Genomic DNA, 19,571 nt, shown 5'->3' on the forward strand with positions numbered 1-19,571 from the left:
GCAAAGAAAAAACAGCCAGTTGTCTGTCATGGGTAGTGGTGGTGGCCATGTGGGTACTGGACTAAGAGTGGGTTATAGTGGGGAAATTAGCCTTGGTGACACTAGCAGGACAATCTAAAAATCCTGTTCAACCTTCCCTTTCTCAACGTGACAGGCAGCAGTTCTGTTAAATTCTCAGGCTGCAAGGGTTACGTGGGGTGCGTTTCCCAGGGAACTTTGGTCTCCTCTATGTACAGAGCTAAAGGAAGCAGAGACCGTGCTGTGCTGCCCTGATATGAATTTGCCTCCACCTCCTTCATGGGATTAATACAGGTGACAAATGAGGGGTTTGCCTTGGGGGCTTTGAGATGGCAAAACAGAGAGAGCCCTTCCTTGTCACTGTCATCTACGCATCCCATTTTGCATTGTTAGTTATTCCGTGATGCTTGGGAAAGCACAGCAGAGAAGACTTTACTGAGGACCATGTGCCATGAGTGGAAGAGGAAGACGGGGCTCTACGCAGTGGCCTGGGCGGGCAGGAATGTACAGCCCAGGAGCAGGCTGGGTCAGTGAATGGAAAACTAAGAGGAAACATCACGGGTAGGGAGGATTCTTGCTGAAATCGGGCCAGGGTGACCAGACAGCACCTGGGGGAGCAGTCTGACAGCAGAGATTGTGATGATCAGATACCAAGACGGGGGTTCCCTGGTATTGACTGAGCAGTGTTCATTAACACTGGATTTTAATAGGTCTAGGAAAAGGCTCAGAAGCCTTACCAAAGCTTAAAGGGGGGAGGGGGGATTGGCACTATGGTTAAGTCGTCATTTGTTATGCCCTCCTCCCATAAGGTTAGCGTCCCAGCTCCACTTCTGATCCAGCTTCCTCTAATGTACACACTGGATGGCAGCAGGTGTCGGCTCATTGCATTAGTTCCTGCTACTTCACAGGAGACCCAGATTGAGTTCAGGGCTCCAGGCTTCAGCCCGGCCCAGGCCCTGGCTGTTGCAGGCATTTGGGGAGTGAACCAGTGATAGAAGATCTCTTTCTCCTGCCTTTCAAATATATAAAAGGAAAAAAGTTTGGCCAAGCAAAGAATCTACATCAGGATGGAGTATTCCTGTGCATGACTTCCTCCTAGATGTAAGCTCGTAGCCCAAAGTCTCTGCAGAGTACCTTGGCTCCCACTGTCACATCTATGATCCCCTCATCAGGCTGGGGAAAGAGCTCAGGACAAACAGCCTCCTTCCAGCTGGGCAGATGCCCGTCACCTGCACAGTTTTCCTCCATCCGCTCTCAATAGTTCTCTTATTAGTCACACAGGCCACCTGGCCACATCTAGCTGCAAGGGGACGAGCTAAGAAACGTAGTCTTTCAGCAGCCCTGAATAGAACCAGGATTCTGTTGTTAAGGAAGGAGATAAACCAATCCCACGTGGCACCTAGCAATGTCTGCTCCAGCTGCCAATCAACGCCTCCCTGGAAGACGCAGGGAAATCCACCAGAGTGTAAGCGCCACTGTATGCACAGGTCAGTTGCCTTGCCTTGACTATAAGGAGCCCTGCAAATGACTGGTGAATGATGGCATCATCTGATTTGTTTCAATTCATCATGCTTACGATTTCTCACATTACAGGTAAATATCAAATACAGTAAGCACCGGAAGAGTGGAATAATGGCTAACACACTGCAGGGAAATGACCAAACCCCCAAATGCCCTGATTTCGACTCCAAGTTACCTGCTTCTCACTGACACTTAGGGCAGCCTTGCTGCTTAGAAATGGGTGCTGCCTGGAAACGCAGACCCTGAGGGCTCCACTCCAAATCTATTGACTCAGAACCTGCATTGTCAACAACGTGCCCAGATAATTGGTACACACCACAAAGTGCAGGAAGTACTGCTTTATTGTGCTTTTTTAAAATTAGTGAATTGGGGCCAACACTGTAGCGTAGCAGGTAAAGCTGCCATCTGTAGTACGGTTTGAACTCTGGTTTGAGTCCTGGCTGCTCCACTTCCAAACCAGATCTCTGCTATGGCCTGGAAAAGCAGTGGAGGATAATCCAAGTTCTTGGACTTCTGCACCCATATGGGGGACTTAGAAGAAGCTCCTGGCTCCTGGCTTTGAATCAGCACAGCTCCCACCGTTGCAGCCATTTGAGGAGTGAACCAGCAAATGGAAGACCTCTCTCTCTCTGCCTCTGCCTCTCTGTAACTCTGCCTTTCAAATAAATAAATAAATCCTTAAACAGTTAGTGAATCACAGAAAATGTGTCTTTAAAATTTTACCCTGTATGTACATTAATGTAAGGGGTGTGGGGTACTACTCTACTTCTTGATTTTGCACCTACTTAGGATAATGATTTCAATGTGCAAAAGATGAAAATAAAAATTACCAGGTGCAAATTCCAATAGTTAGCAGCTAACTGAGAAGGAAACATCAGATCGTAGTGTGTGTCTAGATGTTTTAATAATTAAACCTGACCTTCTCGGCTATGACGATGGTGGTGATAGAAGGGGGTTGGCAGTGGAGATGTCTGGGTTCTTCTGAGCCAACCACCAACATGGCGTCCCATTCTGTCCTTGCCCCGGGCTCTGCTGGCTTCGCCAGGCCTGGCAGTTGGCAGCCGGAGGAACAAGCTGCAGGTGACTCCAATGCACCCCGCCCCCACCCACACCTTTCCCCCTTGTCAGGAGACTCAAGCAATTAATTGCCTAGCAGAAGTTGCCACTCACTGTAATTGCTCTGCTGCGAGGTGGTTTTAAGAAGCGTTATCAGGGGTAGCCCACCAGCTGATGTCTTGATGCAGGGTTAAAAACCGTGGGCTCTGCCCTCCAGGAAAGCTCGTGGGTAAATGGCTAGATGGGAGAGTTCTGCAGGTTTGGGCGGAGCCCAGCAAAACGACCATTACCGCTACTGGCAGAGGTGAGTCGTTCTCTCCTTCCTTGAAGGAAAATGAAAACTTATCATCTGTTCCCGAGCTTCCAGCACCCGACGAAATACCACTTCGAACCTAGGTGCTTTTCCAGTTAAGCAGACATCAGGCCCAGCTGGGACTTCCCAGAAGGAAGGAGGCATGGGGAGGTGGGGGCTCGGTGAAGGGCGGCTTGCCTGTCGGTGATGTGATGGCTGACACTGCTATCTCCCCTGCTGTCAGACTGACGCTGGAGTTCCAGTCCGGCCAGGGGCACCTCCATGGCAGCTGGTGTGAGCGACCGCATGGCGCCTCTGCTCTCCTTGGCTACAGCTATGGCTGTGCAGTGGGCAGAAATGGATGCAGCCTCCTTTATGCATGTGAGAGCCCAGAATCCACAGCTGGAGCTTCGGTTATGCCCCAGGTACTCCATGCGGGAGTCACTCGTGTGCCCAGTGCTGTAAACAGTGTCTATTGTCACACCCTCAAGTCTCCCCCACCCCTTCCACCATTCAAATTCCCACAGCTATGGCATTTACTCCCGGTCTTAATCCCAGAAAGCAAAGTTTTAATAGCTTTCCTGAGATGTGACACATTGTGGGGTGGGGGGAGCCAAGCTTGTGCACAGGTGTAATGTGTACAGTTTGATGAGCCTGGACGCGGGCATGAGTTAAGAAACTTGACTTGCAAACAGGGGAAGTCCTCACTCTGTTCTAGAAACTAAGTTATCTCAACGCTTAAGCTGGGACCGGAAGTCATTTTTGGTTTATTTTACTGAAGCCGCAGACACGAACACACTTTAAAAGTATTTTAAGGTTTGGCCTGTGCCACGGCTCACTAGGCTAATCCTCCACCTAGCGGCGCCGGCACACCGGGTTCTAGTCCTGGTCGGGGTGCCAGATTCTGTCCCAGTTGCCCCTCTTCCAGGCCAGCTCTCTGCTGTGGCCCGGGAGTGCAGTGGAGGATGGCCCAAGTGCTTGGGCCCTGCACCCCATGGGAGACCAGGAGAAGCACCTGGCTCCTGGCTTCAGATCAGCGCGGTGCGCCGGCCGTGGCGGCCATTGGAGGGTGAACCAACGGCAAAGGAAGACCTTTCTCTCTGTCCCTCTCTCACCATCCACTCTGCCTGTCAAAAAAAAAAAAAAAAAAAGTATTTTAAGGCTCTAACATATTTCTAAACCACGCGGAGATGTGGTGAAGTAAGGGATGATCTCCCCATTGCCCCCCTCCTTTTCCCTCCTCCCCGCCGGAAGAATGCGCTATTGCAGTGGACCTGTGTCTCCTAGATCTTTCCCCTGTACTCTTGCTAAGTCCCAGTGGCCGTGCTGTGTTTCTGCTGCAGGGCGGGGAGAGGGGCTTTGGGCGGGAGCCCACAGGGTGGTCCCTACTGCTTTGCCCCTTGCCTGCTTCTGCTCGTGGGTTGTATAAGGAAAGCTCTCTTTAAAAACTGCCCCTTCAATGTGCTGTGACTGTTGTAGCTCCTCCCTTATCTGACATTTGAAATGTTATTGCTTCCAGAATAAGTTTCTGGAAGTGGGAGGACTGGATTAAAGGATAAGACGTTTGAAACTGCACGCTGCTCACCAAAAAGCCAGCATGTGTCTGCAGTTTCCATTGCTGGGCTGGGTGTGCTTGCTTCTCTACATTGTGTGTGTACTGTTGGCCAACGTGATGGGCGAGGGGGCATTTGTCTTATGAAGGCCAAATATCTGCTAAAAGCTTCATGGGTATCAGTGTTTCTTGACTTTACTTAATTTTTTTAAGATTTATTTATTTGAAAGAGTTACAGTGAGGCAGATAAAGAGACCTTCCATCCATTGGTTCACTCCCCAAATGGCCACAATGGCTGATCTGGGCTGATCCGAAGCCAGGAGCTTCTTCCCTGTCTCTCATGTGGGTGCAGGGGCCCAAGCACTTGGGCCACCTTCTGCTGCTTTCCCAGGTGATTTGCAGGGAGCTGGATCAAAAGTGGAGCAGAAGGGACTCGAATTGGCACCCATAAGGTATGCCGGCACTGCAGACGGCAGCTTTACCCGCTACACCACGGCACCGGCCCCTGCATTTTTCTTTTATTCTGTTGAGTGCTGTCCCTGTGTTTGGATAAGGTGTTCACATATTAGGAAAATTTAGCACTTTGCTGTTAACTGGAGGAGTGAAATTTGTAGGTTTTGTTTCCAATATATGTGCATGGTGACCTTTGTGTAACACCAAATTTGAGTTTAATGAAAAGACTTTTTTTCATTTTTATGAATTTCTACGTGAGCAAGAGACAGACGCTCCACCTTCTGGTTCACCTCCCATTTGCCTGCAACAGCCAGGTAGGAGCTGGCAACTCGATCCAGGTCTCTCATGCACACGGCAGGGACCCAAGTACTCGGGCCATCACTGCCGCCTCCCAGTGTTAGCAGGAACTTAAAATTGGAAGCGGAGCCAGGGAGCTCCCACTCAAACCCTGGCACTCTGATGTGGGATGCAGGCGTCCCGAGCAGCATCTCAACAGCTGTGCCGAGCACCCACCCCCAACTCTGCTTTTAAAGTTCTATTTCCTTGACATTTTTTTTTGGCCCAAAGTTTTATTTTCAATATTTTTTCCAGTCTGTTTTAGCTGTGCCTCTTGCATAAAATATTTTGTTAGGTTTCTTTTTTTTTTTCTTTTAACCAAATTTGGGTTTTCCCTTTCAGCAGATGGTTGACACTGCATCAGTTTTTCCTTTTTCTTTCCTTTTTTTTATTTTCTACCGCATTGTCGTGGGTTTTAGCACACATTTTCCCCCTTTCACTCTTTCCTTTTTCTGTTCTTCTTGGGTACTCCTCCATCTGGCTTCCAGTGGTTACCTTTATGTCTTGAAATAGAGAAGTACAGATATGAGTCTATTATCTACTTCAGAGATGAAAGCATCTCTTGACTTTTTTCCATTCATGAGAACTCCTGAAAACTAGTATCCTGGGGCCGGCGTTGTGGTGCCATGGGCGGAGCCCCCACTTACAATGCAGCATCGCACGTCTGAGCACCAGTGCAAATCCCCGCTCCGCTGCTTGGGCTCCAGCTTCCTGCTAATGTACCTGGAAAAGCAGCAGCAGGCCTCTGCCACCCATGTGGGAGACCCAGATGGAGTTCAGGCACGTGGCTCTGGCCTGGCCCAGTCCTGGCTGTTGTGGCCATTTGGAGAGTAAACCAGTGGATGAAAGCGCTTGCATTTTCTATCTTTCAAATCTTCAAAATAAAACCAACATCCTTCTTCTCACCCTGCCAACTCTTCCCTCCTTTCTCCTTGGGACATCCCAGATTTTTATCTCCTCTCTAGTTAGTATGTCTGTGGCTTGCATTTTGCTCCTGTGGCCACACTGAGCCCTCCGCCTGCCATGCTGGTGGGCGTTGCCTATTAGGAAGCCGGGCAGCCAGATGGAGAAGGTAAAGCTCTGGTGTGTCTTGTCCTCGTTTTGGTCTTTGCCTGAGAAATTGTGTTCTCTGTGAGATGCCGTAGCTTTATCCCCTGCTTCCCCTACCACATTGGCCTCTGTCCTTAGCACCCCCCGAGGTAAGGACTTGGGCCCCCAGAGAGCCCCCTCCTTTACATTTTGACATCAGGACTTCTCTAAGATTAGAGGAAGTGGATGTCTTAAAAAAAAAAATGGATCTTGGGTCTTTGGGGTCTGTCAGCACAGCTTTCCTGGACTAACTGTTGCAGAGTGAAACCTCTGCAGACGTGCCTTGTTCGAGGACAGCCAGCAGTGTGCACTGCCCAGATGCCTCGGGCCGGGACAAATGAAGCTCGCTCTCCACTTGGTCTCTGCCCCGCTCCCGGGTCTTTGAGGACCTCCGGTGACAAGAGCACACTTTGAGAAGGAGGAAACACGAGGTTACTTGGGCGTTGTAGCATAGGAAAGGCCTCTTCTAAGCACAGATTCTGGCTGTCTTGACCCTTTCTAAATGGAGTAAAGACACAGATGGTTTGATCAAATGTATGGTAACCAATTTATCTTCCAAGCCAGGATGTATTTCAGAGTGAAAAGAGGTGTACTTGCAGATAGAACAGATGGCAGATCTCTCTACATTCTTATTAGCAAGGGAAGCTTAATTAAAGTCATTGGTGCAGCCCTCCTATTTAGGGTCGATTTTTGGGGGGCAAAGGCACATACTTAAAGCCAAGTTCCTAGCAGGCATACAGAGAGGGGAGTCATAAACATGTGTGCTGCTCCAGTGCAGCCAACAGAGTCTAACTGAACCAGCCATGACTTATGAGTGCTTCTGGAATTCTCTCATGATTAAGAACCCAATTTGATTGGTTTGCGTTTCTGTAGCCTGTGCATTTCCTTGAGCACCTGACATCCGGTGGTGTTCCCAGCTGGGGGGGTTGAGGCCATGAAGAGAATGGGTTTATGGAGTCTATGTAGATTGCCGTCTGGAAGGAAGGAGAGGGATCGGGTGAAGAGTTGGATCCCAGGGTCCCTGGTGAAGCATTTTGAGACAATAGTACACCAGTTAGTTCCAGCATCTTGGAGAGGCCAGAGGTCTCTGTTGGACTTGCTCCTCTTTTGTGACTTTTCTTCTGCCTCAGTTTACCCATTTCAGAATTGTCGTATTCTATCCTTTTAAAGATCCTACTCATAGAAATACAAAATAAACTTGATATACAAAGGGAAGTTTGGTGTTTTAGATATTTGAGAGCTAAATTCCACCTCCCCCACTGTTGCGTGCATTGACATTAAACATGTACATAAAAGTATTTATTCTTAAGGGACTAATTTTTGTCATAGGAAACCACAGCTGTGGCTGAAAACCAAGATGAAGACCCACTAGAAGGTAATGTAAACCTTGTGCTACAGTGGTTGAAAACAAAACTAAACCCTATTTCTAGGTTCCTCATTCACTTAACTTATTAAAAACTTAAAGCTTCTATAGGGAAATTTTGACACTGAATGCCTAAGCCATTCCCTTCAATAATCTGCCCTGTTTTTGTGAGCTGACTGCACTCCCTAAGTCTTTCGGAAGTAAGAAGTAGACAAAGTAACAGGATGGCCATGGCCTTGACTTCCTAGCTTCCTTCAGGGTTACTGGTTCTTGGTCTTTTTTTGGAGGGTGAAATAGTTTGCCCGATGAAGCCCCTGTTTCTACATGCATCTTATTGAGGAAGGGAAGAAAATGATTTTCTTCTGAGTAATGGGACAGAGAAATAGAAATGTGGAGGACTGTGTCGCTGTTTCCTTATCACAGGTCTGTCCTGTCAGGGGTCTGTGTGGTCTCCCTCTCTGACTGGAGCCTCTGCCCCTACCAGACAGAATCGGGCCTCACTGCCTTTGATATTTATCCATGAAGGGAGTGTGTTGTGGTCAGTCTGTGTAGCCCACCCCTCCTCCCACCATGACTAACAACACAGTTTTCGTGTTAGTAGATGCTCAGTGTTTAAATGAAGTTAAATTTTAAAGACTTATTTGTTTGAAAGGCAGAATTAGAGAGGGGGAGAAAACGGGTCTTCCATCTACTGGTTTATTCTCTAAATGGCTGCAATAGCCAGGGCTGTACCAGGCCAAAACCAGGAGCCAGGAACTTCATCCAGTCTTGTGTGGATGCAGGGGCCCAAGTACTTGTACCATCTTCTTGCTTTCCCAGTGCATTAGCAGGGAAATAGATCAGAAGTGGAGCAACTGGGACTCGAACCGGCAGCCGTATGGGATGCCAGCATTGCAGGTGGCAGCTTAACCCACTGTGCCACAGTGCCAGCCCTGAAATTGATACACTTTTAAAAAATTTCCTATGCTAGTTCTAGTTTTTAGTACTTTGATTTACATATGAACCAGGGGTGTTTATTTCAGCTCCTGGGGAATTTCTTTGAGGTTAGAGTGCCGCCTGTTCTTCTGCCTTCAACAGTCATGCAGATTATCTGCAAAAATGCTGGAGGAACGAGGTCCTCTCTGATCCAGACTGCCAGGGTTCAGATCCCACTTACATGCCCTGTCATTCCAGGCAGCTCGGTCCTCAGTGTGGTGATTCCCCCTTCTGCAAAGCGGGGACATTAATTCTTGCCTCATAGGAAGTGTGACCATGATAGCTAAAGTGCTTCTGTGTCTTTAATCAGTTCCCGCACACAGTAACCACTCAAGTGCCAGCTGGCCATGCATCTGGCACAGTGACATCCCGTGGAAATGTGCTGGGAAGCCACCCGTGTGTAAGTTCTTATATTTTCTAGTAGGCGAGCTAAAGAAGAAAAACTAAAAATAAGTGAAATAGATTTTAATGCTTCTTACTTTACCCGCTACATCTATTAGAGTCTAAATGTTTGTGTCCTGCAAATTCATTTTGACCCCAACCCTCCATGTGCTGGCTGTAGGAGCTGGTCTTTCCGGAGCTGATTAGAATTAGATGAGGTCATGAAGATGGAACCCTCATGAATGGGACTGATGTGATGCCCTTGTGAGACACTCTGCATGAGGGCACTCGGCTCTTTCTCGACTCTCCGTCAAATGAGGATTCAGTGCCTGGCCAACCTGCAACCTGAAAGAAGGCCCTCACCAGAGCCTGACCATGCTGCTACCTGATCTTGGACCCCCAGCCTCCAGAAACGTGAGAAATAGGTTTCTGTTTTTGAGCCATCCAGTGACTTATAACGCATGAACTAAGACAGTATCAGAAATATCATTTTAACATGGAATTGATGCAAAAAGATTTAACATCATTGAATACTATGTCTTAATATTTGAAAAATATATACTGGATTTAACAGTAGTAAATATATTTAAAAATTTATTTTTTATTTGAAAGGAAGAATTAGGAAGAGACAGAAGTCTTCCATCTGCTGGTTCACTCCCCAAAAGACCACAACAGCCAGGGCTTGGCCAGGCCAAAGTCAGGAGCCAAGAGCTTCTTTTGGGTCTCTCACTTGAATGCAAGGACCCAAGCACCTGCACAGTCTTCCACTGCTATCCCAGGAGTATTAGCAGGGAGCTGGATTGGAAGTGGAGCAGCCGAGACTTGAACCGGTACCCATATGGGATGTTGATACTGAAGGTGGAGGCTTAGCCTTTTATGTTACAGCACCAGCCTCTCATAGTAAATACATTTAACATAAAATTTACACTTAAAAAGGATAAGGTAGAGTTCAGGAGAGTTAAATGGCATTAAGTATATTCATAAAGTTGTACAGCCATCACTACCATCTCTCAAACACTATCTCATAATACTAAAAAAAATTAAGACTTTATTTGAAAGCCAGAGTTGGAGAGAGAAAGAGACAGGGAGAGGGAGATCTTTCATCTGCTGTCTCACTCCCCAAATGGCTACAATGGCCAGAGGGGGGCCAGGCCAAAACCAGGAACCTGGAACTACATCGGGTCTCCCATATGGTTGGCAGAGGCCCAAGGACTTGGGCCATCTTCTGCTTTCCCAGGGGCATTAGCCAGGAGCTACATCAGAAGTGAAGCAGCCAGAACTCAAACCAGCATTCATATAGGATGCTGGCGTTGCAGACGGTGGCTTCACCTGCCACAGTGCCAGCCCTGTGACCTCGGCTCTAAAGAGGTAAGTGCAGCAGGCCACTGTGTTGCAATGCTAGGCCTGCTGTGGCTCACACAGAAGTTTATTTTCTCACGGTTCTGGCGGCTAGAAATCCAAGATCTGGGTCCTGACAAGTTTGGTTTCAGGTCAGGCCCTTTCCTGGCTGGTAGACAGCCCCCATCTTGCTGGGGTGTCCTGAGACTTCTGCATCTTGTACGTAGAGGGCAAAGAGAAAGCTCGGGTCTCTGCCCTCTCGCATGAGGCTCCTAATCCCATCAGATGAGGATCCTACCCTGAGGACCTTGTTGCTCCCCCTCTTCGCGGAGGAATGACACAGGACCCTGCGCTGTTCTTTTGTCTGCTCGGCTCTCCCCAGGTTTGCTGCTGGTTCTTCCCGGGTTGGCTACCGACCCTTCCACCTCCGTGGAAGGGCAGTTCCCCCTGCCACATTCCCCACTTTCGCGGGGGAGTGGCACACCACCGGCCGGCTCTCTCGGGGGCTGCTCAGGTGTTCCTTCAGATGTTCCCCTTAGATGTTCCTGGTGCATGTTGTCTCTCTCCTCCTTTATAGTCCTCTTCCACCAATCCCAACTCTGCTGCCCACATGCTGAGTACGCTGCTCTCCTCCAATCAGGAGCAGGTCCTGCTGCTTATTGGTTGAACGGGAGGCAGCTGTGTAGAAGCTGTTTCCTCCTCTCCCAGTGCCATATTGTGGGAGAGCAGATGCATAGAATAAGTCTTAATTCCAGTAACAGTCTAGTCTGAGTTGCTCCCCACAGACCTCATGTAACCTCACTGCCAAGGCCCCATCACTTTGGAGGGTAGGGCTTCAGTGTGTGAATCGGGTGGGGGGTGGGAATACAAATATGTGCTCCCTGACAGGCCTACAATAGCATGAATCCATGGCCATACTACAAGGCAAATTGCAGTGAGTTGAGGCTTGCAAAAATCGAGGAAGATGGGGTTTTCCAGCTACACTGAGAGCAAGGAGAAGAAAAAATAAGTCACGTACTTAAGGACCTTGGAAACTTTGGAAATCTGCCAACGTGGACTGACAGTCGCCTCTAATGCTTTCTCAGTAGCAGCGGCCCAGCCCTTGTCACAGGGTGCCAGATTTCAGGCAAGAGGCCAGGCCCTCCTGTTTCTGAATTCCAACCGTCGTGTTAACCAAGCAGACACATAGCACGTGTAGCCCTCCAAAACCGGGCCGAAGTCGCCTGGTCTTGGCTTGGTGTTTGCCTTTGCGTCCAACCAGATGTGGAGGAACATGTGGCCCATCATGACTTTTCCCTTCACTTGTTCCCCACAGGGAATTCATCTCCAAAACATCTTTTGGGTCCGCTTATTTCTCTCCATGTCCTCCACCACCAAAGTGCTTCTTGAGGCTGGTAATACTACTTCCATCGTAGCTTGAATCTCTACATTCAAGCCTTATGGAAAAGAAATGCAACACTTAAAAACCTTAATGTCATACTTCCTGCTAATGCTAGTTAAAAACTCTGGTTTTCTAGTCCTTTTCAATATGTGTACTGTAAAATTCTGCTTTTAAATTCAGATTCATTATTGGCTTCTGCAGATCCCAATCTTCATTTGAATATTGAAGAATTAAACAAACAATATATGGCAAAAAGTGAAGAACTCTACGATTCCCTCATGAACTGTCACTGGCAGCCCCTGGATAAGATTGACTCCAGCATCCCGAAGTGAAGCAAGGCCTTCATTAAGCTTCCTAGTGATTGTATTCATTGTTTTGTTTTGGATTGGGGAAAGGGAGCTGTCCCAAGAATATTCTGGATTCTGGATGTAAATAAGAACTTCCAGGACTCAAATGTCTTTGACATGATAGAACACAATATAAAAATAAACGTTGCCACTATCTCTTTTTGTGGAAGTGTGCTAAATCGGTGCCAGAACCTCACCTGGCTGTCCTGGTAGAACATACTGTGCTGTATGTTGGGCTTGAGGTTGACCTGACTGGGGCACAAGCTACCCTGATGTTTGCTGCTGTCCTCTCGTGTTTAACTAGTGTGTGTCTTATCTAGAAATGTAGTTTAGAGCTAAAGGGCTTTCCAAATTGAAACGGAGCACTCTCATTTGCTTGTTCACTCCCCCAGTGTCCCCAGTGGCTGGAACTGGATCAGGCAGAAGCTGGGAGCCAAGGACGAAATCTGTCTTCTATGTCAGTAGCAAGGACCCAACTACCTGAACCTCATTGTTGCCTTCCAGGGCACACATTAGCAAGACTAGAATGAGGAGCTGAGCCAGGATTCGAGCCCAGGTACTCTGATGTGGCTTGTGGGTGTCCCAAACAGGGTTCCCCCCCCCCCATTTTATTAGAGAGGAGATGTCGATCTTCCTTTGGTTAATTCACTCTCCACTTGCCTGCAGCAGCTAGAGCTGAGCCAGGTCAAAGGAGCTGAAAACTCAATCCAGGCCTCCCACAGGGTTGCAGGAGCCCAAGTCCTTGGACCATCACTGGATGCCTCCTGGACTGCACATTAGCAGGAAGCTGGATTGGAAGCAGAGTACCCAGAACTCAAACTGGCACTCCAATGTGGGATGTAGGTGTTCCAAGTGGTGACCTTATGGTCACCAAACACCCACCCCAGAACTAGAGGTGTGGTCCGTTTTTTCTGGCCCTCCAGTGTCTGTGTAGCTCAGAATGAAGCAGAAGACAGTGGAGACAAAACTTGTCTGTGTTGATCAGAAAGATTGTGACTGGCTTGAGAGCTAGAAGACCAGCTCAGGAGAGTTGATCAGACTGTGGGCAGGGGGAATCTGGCCTCTCTTCTGCTCTGAATGTGCTTAATAGATACTAACACTTGAGTTAACTAGGCTTCAAGCACCTGAATCCCATGTGGAGAGCCAGGTGGCCTACGGACAGCAAAAAGCAACGTCCTGTGCCCTACAGCACTGGTGAGGTCTCCCAGCCTCAACACTACTTGCCGTCTGGGGTCCAGGCAATTCTCTGCTATGGGGACTGTCTTCATGGTCCTGAACTCTACCCACTAGATGTCACTAGCATCCTGTACCCCTGTTGTGACAACTAGAACATCTCCAGACATTGTCAAGTGTCCCCAGAGATAAAATCGCCCCGATTGAGAACCACTAGAACAATTTTTCCAAACTTGGCTGTGTCAGAATCTCTTGGAAACCTTGTCAAACTACATCTAATATATGATGTTTTACCTATTTATTTAAAAGGCAGCAGAGTTGGGTGAGCGTTTCTGTCTGCTGATTCACTCCTCAAATGGCCACAACAGCCAGAGCTGGGCCAGGCTGAAGCCAGAAGCATGGAACTCCATCCAGGTTGCCCACATGGGTAGCAGGGGCCCAAGTACCTCGGCCATCTGGCACTGCTTTCCCAGAAACAGATTCTTGAGCACCTCCCTCAGAGTTTGATTCAATAGGTCTGGGGTAGCACCCAAAGATTTTCAGTTCTCTATCAAGTTTCTGGGCTACGCTGCTGCTTCTGGTGTAGATACCGCTGTGAAAACCACAGGCAAGGGGAAATCCTCGATTGGTTTCATTTAGTTCCACCTAGAAGGGCCAGACGTTCTCTCACACACGGCCCTCCCCAACATAGTGTGCATTCCCCACTTAGGCCCGACTTTTCTGGGATCCACCATCCTCCGGCTGTGTGTTTTGGGATTAGCACCAGGTCCAGCTCCAGGAAAAGCCTCGTGCTGGGTCTGAGTCACGTGTAGTGGTCCCACTGCTTTTGCCAGTGGTTGGTTTAGATAGAGACCTAGGGAAAAAGTCTGGCTATGCTGACAGGAGGAATTTCACCCATTTTTTAAAGGGAGAGATGAGACAGCTGTGTTCTTTAGAATTAGGTTTGGTTGTGATAAATGGCACAGTGGCAGCTACTCTGTAACTTAAAGTAATGCCAAAAACCTAGGGATGAGAGTGGAGTAAGATAGAAAGGACATTTCCAACTTCAAGGTTGGCTGTTGAAATGGCCAACCTTGAAGTCTCTGCATCTGGACTTGGATAACATACAGATGTTCCTCAACTTACAATTGAGTTACATCCCCATAAATCCTGGGATACATTGAAAATATTGTAGGTTGAAAAGGTGTTTAATACATCTAACCTATCGGACATCACAGGTTGGCCTAGCCTACCTTAAACATACTCAGATCTCTGAACCTATACTTGGGAGAAATCGCTTAACAGAAAGCCCTGCTAATGATAGTGTTGACTATCTCATTGACACACAGGTGGGTACTTTGAGACATGGTAGGAGGCTACAACACAAAACTGTTTCCAAAAGCTAGTGGGAGCACAGCAAGCTATAGAGCATGGGTTGTGGACCATGGGACTGATGGGAGCTGTGTCACTGTCACTGTCCCGCAGGATTGAAATGATCGGCCTGCTCAGCACTGGCCTTGGGAAAGGTCACAAGTCAGCGATCTGGGGCAGAGTCTGGCCGAGCAGCTAGAACTCCCACATTCCACATGCTAGCGCCTGGGTCCCATTCCCACCACGGGCTTCTGTCCTGTTGATTCAGATCCTGGGGAGGCGGTAGCGATGGCTCATGTGACTGAGTTCCCACTGACCACGCAGGATCCCTGAATTGTGTTTCTGGCTCCCAGCTTTGATCTCAGCCCAGGCCTGGCTGTTGCGGATGGGAGCTTTGTGTCTCTGCTTCTCGAATAAATGGATTTAAAACTCAACATTCTAAATACAGCTTCTACTGAATGTATCTGCCTTCTGTATCCTAGTAAAGTAGAACAACTAATTCAAACCATCTTAATTTGGGAACTGTGTCTATTTTCTTTTTAAGCCACTCTGAATTTTTGTTACTGGCAGCAAAAGCATCGTAACAGACACAGCATGTACAAAGAGCTTGATGACTGTGAATCAAAGAACTGTCAGCGTGTCTAGAGTTGTGAATGAATGAAAAACTTAAAGTTGCTTCCTCTTTTGCGCTAGACACATTTCAAATGTTCAATACCACAAGCAACTGGAGACTACCAAATTAGGAAGCAACAATTGTAGAATATTTCTCTTTTTGGAAAAAATTATTTGAGAGGCAGAGGCAGAGAGAAGTCTTCCATCACTGATTCACTCCCCAAATGGCTGCAACAGCCAGAGCTGGGCCAGTCCGAAGCCAAGAGCTTCTACCGGGTTTCCCACTCAGGTGCAGGGGCCCATCTTCTACTGCTTTCCCAGGCCACAGCAGAGAGCTGGATTGGAAGTGGAGCAGCCAGGACTGGAACCGGCGCCCACATGGGATGCTGATACTACAGGTGGCGGCTTTACCCACTACACCACAGCGCTGGCCCCAAGTTGTGGAATACTTCTGTCATAGCAGTTTTACTCTGTAGCACTGATGTAATAGATCAAGAGAGGAGGAACCTGAGATGAGGTCAGGTTAGTTTCTTGACCTTTACTTAGACACCTTTTTCCTGATCATTTCTCCTATGGCATTTTAAAGTTTATTTATTTGAAATGTAGATTGATAGAGAGATGGATCTTCCATCTGCTAGTTCACTTCTCAAATGACCACAACAGCCAGGGTTGGGCCAAGCTAAAGCCAGGAGCCTGGAACTCCATCTGGGTCTCCCACGCGGGTGACAGGGACCCAAGTACTTGGGTCGTCATCTGCCACCTCCCAAGGTGCATGTTAGCAGGGAGCTGGGTCGAGGTGGAGGTGGGACTTGAAGGGGGCACTTTGATCCGGGATGTGGGTAGCCCAGGTGGCTGCTTAACCTGCTGCGCCACACGCCTGCCCCTCCCGGGACATTTTCGTCATATAGATACATGAAAGGTCTTCAAAAGGTTCATGGAAAATTCATATTATGAAAAAGCTGTGCACCACAATAAACTTACCTTTCAATTCCATTTTCTGTGAACTTATTGAAGCCCTAGTGTGCATTCCATATCTGTTCCTTATGTGATGGAGAGTTCCTTCATCCCCTCCAGGACCAATTGTCACCTCCTTGGGAGCCAGATCGTCCTGCCGGGAACGCAGGAACTGGTGTCAGTTCAGTTCACCATAAGGAACCTGGATTTTGTAAAAACTGTTGAAAGCAACTAAAGGATTGTAAGGAAGAGACTCGCATGATTTGCTTTATAATTTTATTTTTTATGAGGATTTTTCATTTATTTGAAAGGCAGAGCGACACAGAGCAAGCTTCCATCTGCTGATTCACGCCCCCAGATGACCACAGTGGTAGCGGCTAGGCTAGGGTGAAGCCAGGAGCCAGGAACGCCATCCTGGTGTCCCACATGGGTGGCTGGGGACAGACCACTCGGGCCAGCTTGCACTGCCTTCCCAGGCACGTCAGCAGGGTGCTGGGTTGGAATCACTAGCTGGGACACGAGCCAGTGTTCTGAGAGCTCTGTCTCTCTGCTTGGTCTAACATGGGGTGCTGCGTGAGCAAAAGGCACTTCCCCTGCTGGGCCACAGCACATTACTCCCTCCAATCCCCCCTGCCCCTGCCCAAGGCTTTCATGCTTTCCAACTGACGCCTAAGCTTCCTTCTGATGTTACATTTTCTGTTTGCCCTACCAAAAGAAGAAAGGGGAAGACTTCCTCCCCTAGTATTCTCACTGCTGCATCAGTGACCCTGGGCGAATCACTTGACCAGCCACATCCTTGCACAGCTCCCCTTGTGTCAGGCCTGGGTTTGACCATGTGACCACTTCTGCAGAAGCCTGATCAGTATTTTTGCAGTGGGGTTTGGTTGGCTCTTTTGGACTATGTCCACCATCATGTGAGGAAGCCTACTGACGCCCAAAGCGTGAGATTCTGTGTGGAGACAGGCATCCGCGTAGACAGCCGGCACCAATGTGACAGACACGTGAGTGAGGCCAGCTGAGAACTGTAGGCTACCACATTATTCCTCTGCCTCACAAATAGGCCTTTTTGGCATAAGGATTATGAGGGGCCTTCACAAAGTTCTAGGAAAATGTGGAAAAATGTTCATGTGTGGATTTGAAAATAGTTTTTACATTGAAATAAACTTGTCTTTTAATTCTATTTTGGGCCCGGCGCTGTGGCATAGTGGGTAAAGCCACCGCCTGAAGTGCTGGCATCCCATACATGCGCTGGTTCGAGTCCCAGCTGCCCCTCCACTTCCAATCCAGCTCTCTGCTATGGCCTGGGGAATCAGTGGAAGACGGCCCAAGTCTTGGGGCCCTGCACCTGCGTGGGAGACCCAGGAGAAGTTCCTGGCTTCGGAGTGGCACAGCTACAGCCGTTGTAGCCAATTGGGGGAGTGAACCAGTGGATGGAAGATCTCTCTTTCTCTCTCCCCCTCCCTCCTTCTCCCTCCCCCTGCTTCTCTGTAACTCTGCATTTCAAATAAATAAATAAATCTTTTAAAAAATAAATTAATAAAAATGTAGAAAATCACTTTCAAGAGCTAAAAAAAATGTGAATCTTTCATTGAGGGCCAAGTAGATTTTTTTTTAAAATCTATACATTAGATACTTCCTGGTGACATTTCATGTCTCAAAGAGAAAATTTTAAAAGATTCTAAAGAGATCAAATAGATTAGCTGGAAACAGTTCTCATTGGTAACTCATTAGAGATACTTGATCTTAAAAATGATCAAACTTCTAAGGGAAATTGTTTTAAATTCAGAATTATCTGCCATTGAATCTATCATTCAAGAGTGAAAGCAAGCACAAGAATGCAAATGATCCGTACCACTTTAAATAATTACTCAAGGATGTATTCCAACTGCATGAAATATTAATCTAGGAAAGAGGTAAATGGCTTTCGGTCAGAGCTGCCATCTTCCAGTAATTTGCCTAATGACCACCATGAAAGGAAAGAGGAGAGGCACTCAACCTACTTTCTCTAGGCCTCTTAGGAAATGTGGATTTATTCCTTGGGCCACAAACATATGAACCTGCAGGAAATCGAGGAGATGGGTACGATTCAAAAAAGTTACCATGGCAACACTGGAAGAGTCAACAGCGTGCTGTTGGCATTGTTGTAGACACACAAAGGCAAGAGTCTAACCATGAGAATGAAGGCACCTACTGAGCATAGTAAGCACTCCGAGAGCTGAGATGGCACCTTGAAACATGTGAAGGACTTGATAGGGAACAGAAGGAAGCCAGAGAGAGGGGTACTGAGGGCCAGCCTGCTCCACCAGAGGGTCCTGCTTTGTCAGAACGGATGCAACAGATTCCCTGAATTCATGGTGTAATCTGTGTGAAAATCATAAAAAAATCTCCAAACTGTAAAAGCATTTCTCTTTGAATACATGTGAGATGTCCTTTCCCCTAAAAAGTATTTAAGGCAAATGTTAACTGTGTTTAAATAAAAACAAAAAGAAATAGAATATGAGAAAAAATTAGCAAGCAGAGAAATAAATCTAAGTCTTTGCTGATGGCATTGCTTTGAAGCTCAGGGTAACTGGAAGAAAATTTCCCTAGAAAGTAGAGGCAAACGTCAAATAAACACAGTGTATCCTCTCTTCCTGTCCAAATTTCTATTTTGGACAGAAAAAATTTCTTTTCCAATACTTAAACTTTTTTCTTTTGATTTATTGAGCTGTCTACAATTTCCTTTAAAATGTTGCATGTAAGAGAGGTAATGACATTTTTATTACAGACTTTTTAAAAATGATGTAATTATTGATTTATTTGAAAGACCATGAGAGAGAAAAAGGCAGAGACAGAAAGTGATCTATTCACTGGTTCACTCCCTGAGAGGCAGCCACAGCCAGGGCTGGGCCAGGTTGAAGCCAGCGTCCCGGGGCTCCATCTGGGCCTCCCACATGGGCAGTAGGGACCCAAGTACTTGGCCATCTTCTGCTGCTTTCCCAGGCACATCAGCAGGGAGTTGGGTGAGAAGCTGAGCAGCCAGAATTCGAACTGGCACTCCAATATGGGCTCATAAGCAGCAGCTTAACCCACTGTGGCACAACACCAGCTCCTACTACAGACTTTAAATAAAATGCATCCAAGATTTCACCTTTAAGAATAACACATTTGGGGTCTTGTGCTGTGGCATAGTAGGCTAAGCCTCAGCCTGTGGCACCAGCATCCCACATGGGTGCCAGTTCACGTCCCAGCTGCTCCTCTTCCTACCCAGCTCTCTGCTATGGCCTGGGAAAGCAGTAGAAGATGGCCCAAGTGCTTGGGCCCCTGCACCCACGTGGGAGACCTGGAAGAAGCTCCTGGCTCCTGGCTTTGGCCTGACCCAGCTCTGGCCATTGTGGACA

The 19,571-nt window shown here is 47.7% G+C and overlaps 1 protein-coding gene across 1 annotated transcript; it reads left to right on the forward strand.

Annotated features, from left to right (window-relative positions):
* The first annotated feature begins 2,828 nt into the window (after nt 1-2,828).
* C5H6orf52 (chromosome 5 C6orf52 homolog) lies at nt 2,829-12,236 on the forward strand. The gene is made up of 4 exons (XM_070074434.1): nt 2,829-2,899; nt 3,114-3,312; nt 7,647-7,692; nt 11,957-12,236. Exons 1-4 carry the CDS (start codon nt 2,829-2,831, stop codon nt 12,085-12,087), a joined length of 447 nt encoding a protein of 148 aa, XP_069930535.1. The 3' UTR covers nt 12,088-12,236.
* Nucleotides 12,237-19,571: the final 7,335 nt, after the last annotated feature.

The sequence above is a fragment of the Oryctolagus cuniculus genome, chromosome 5 (assembly GCF_964237555.1).
Source record: "Oryctolagus cuniculus chromosome 5, mOryCun1.1, whole genome shotgun sequence".
NCBI classification, from domain to species: domain Eukaryota; kingdom Metazoa; phylum Chordata; class Mammalia; order Lagomorpha; family Leporidae; genus Oryctolagus; species Oryctolagus cuniculus.

What these genes read in the sequence shown, in the direction of transcription:
- C5H6orf52 (XM_070074434.1), top strand. Translation starts at nt 2,829, where the DNA reads ATGGCTAGATGGGAGAGTTCTGCAGGTTTGGGCGGAGCCCAGCAAAAC. An exon ending in CATTACCGCTACTGGCAGAG is followed by an intron (nt 2,900 to 3,113) that starts GTGAGTCGTTCT and finishes GGCTGACACTGC; the next exon opens with TATCTCCCCTGCTGTCAGAC. An exon ending in GAGCTTCGGTTATGCCCCAG is followed by an intron (nt 3,313 to 7,646) that starts GTACTCCATGCG and finishes TTTTTGTCATAG; the next exon opens with GAAACCACAGCTGTGGCTGA.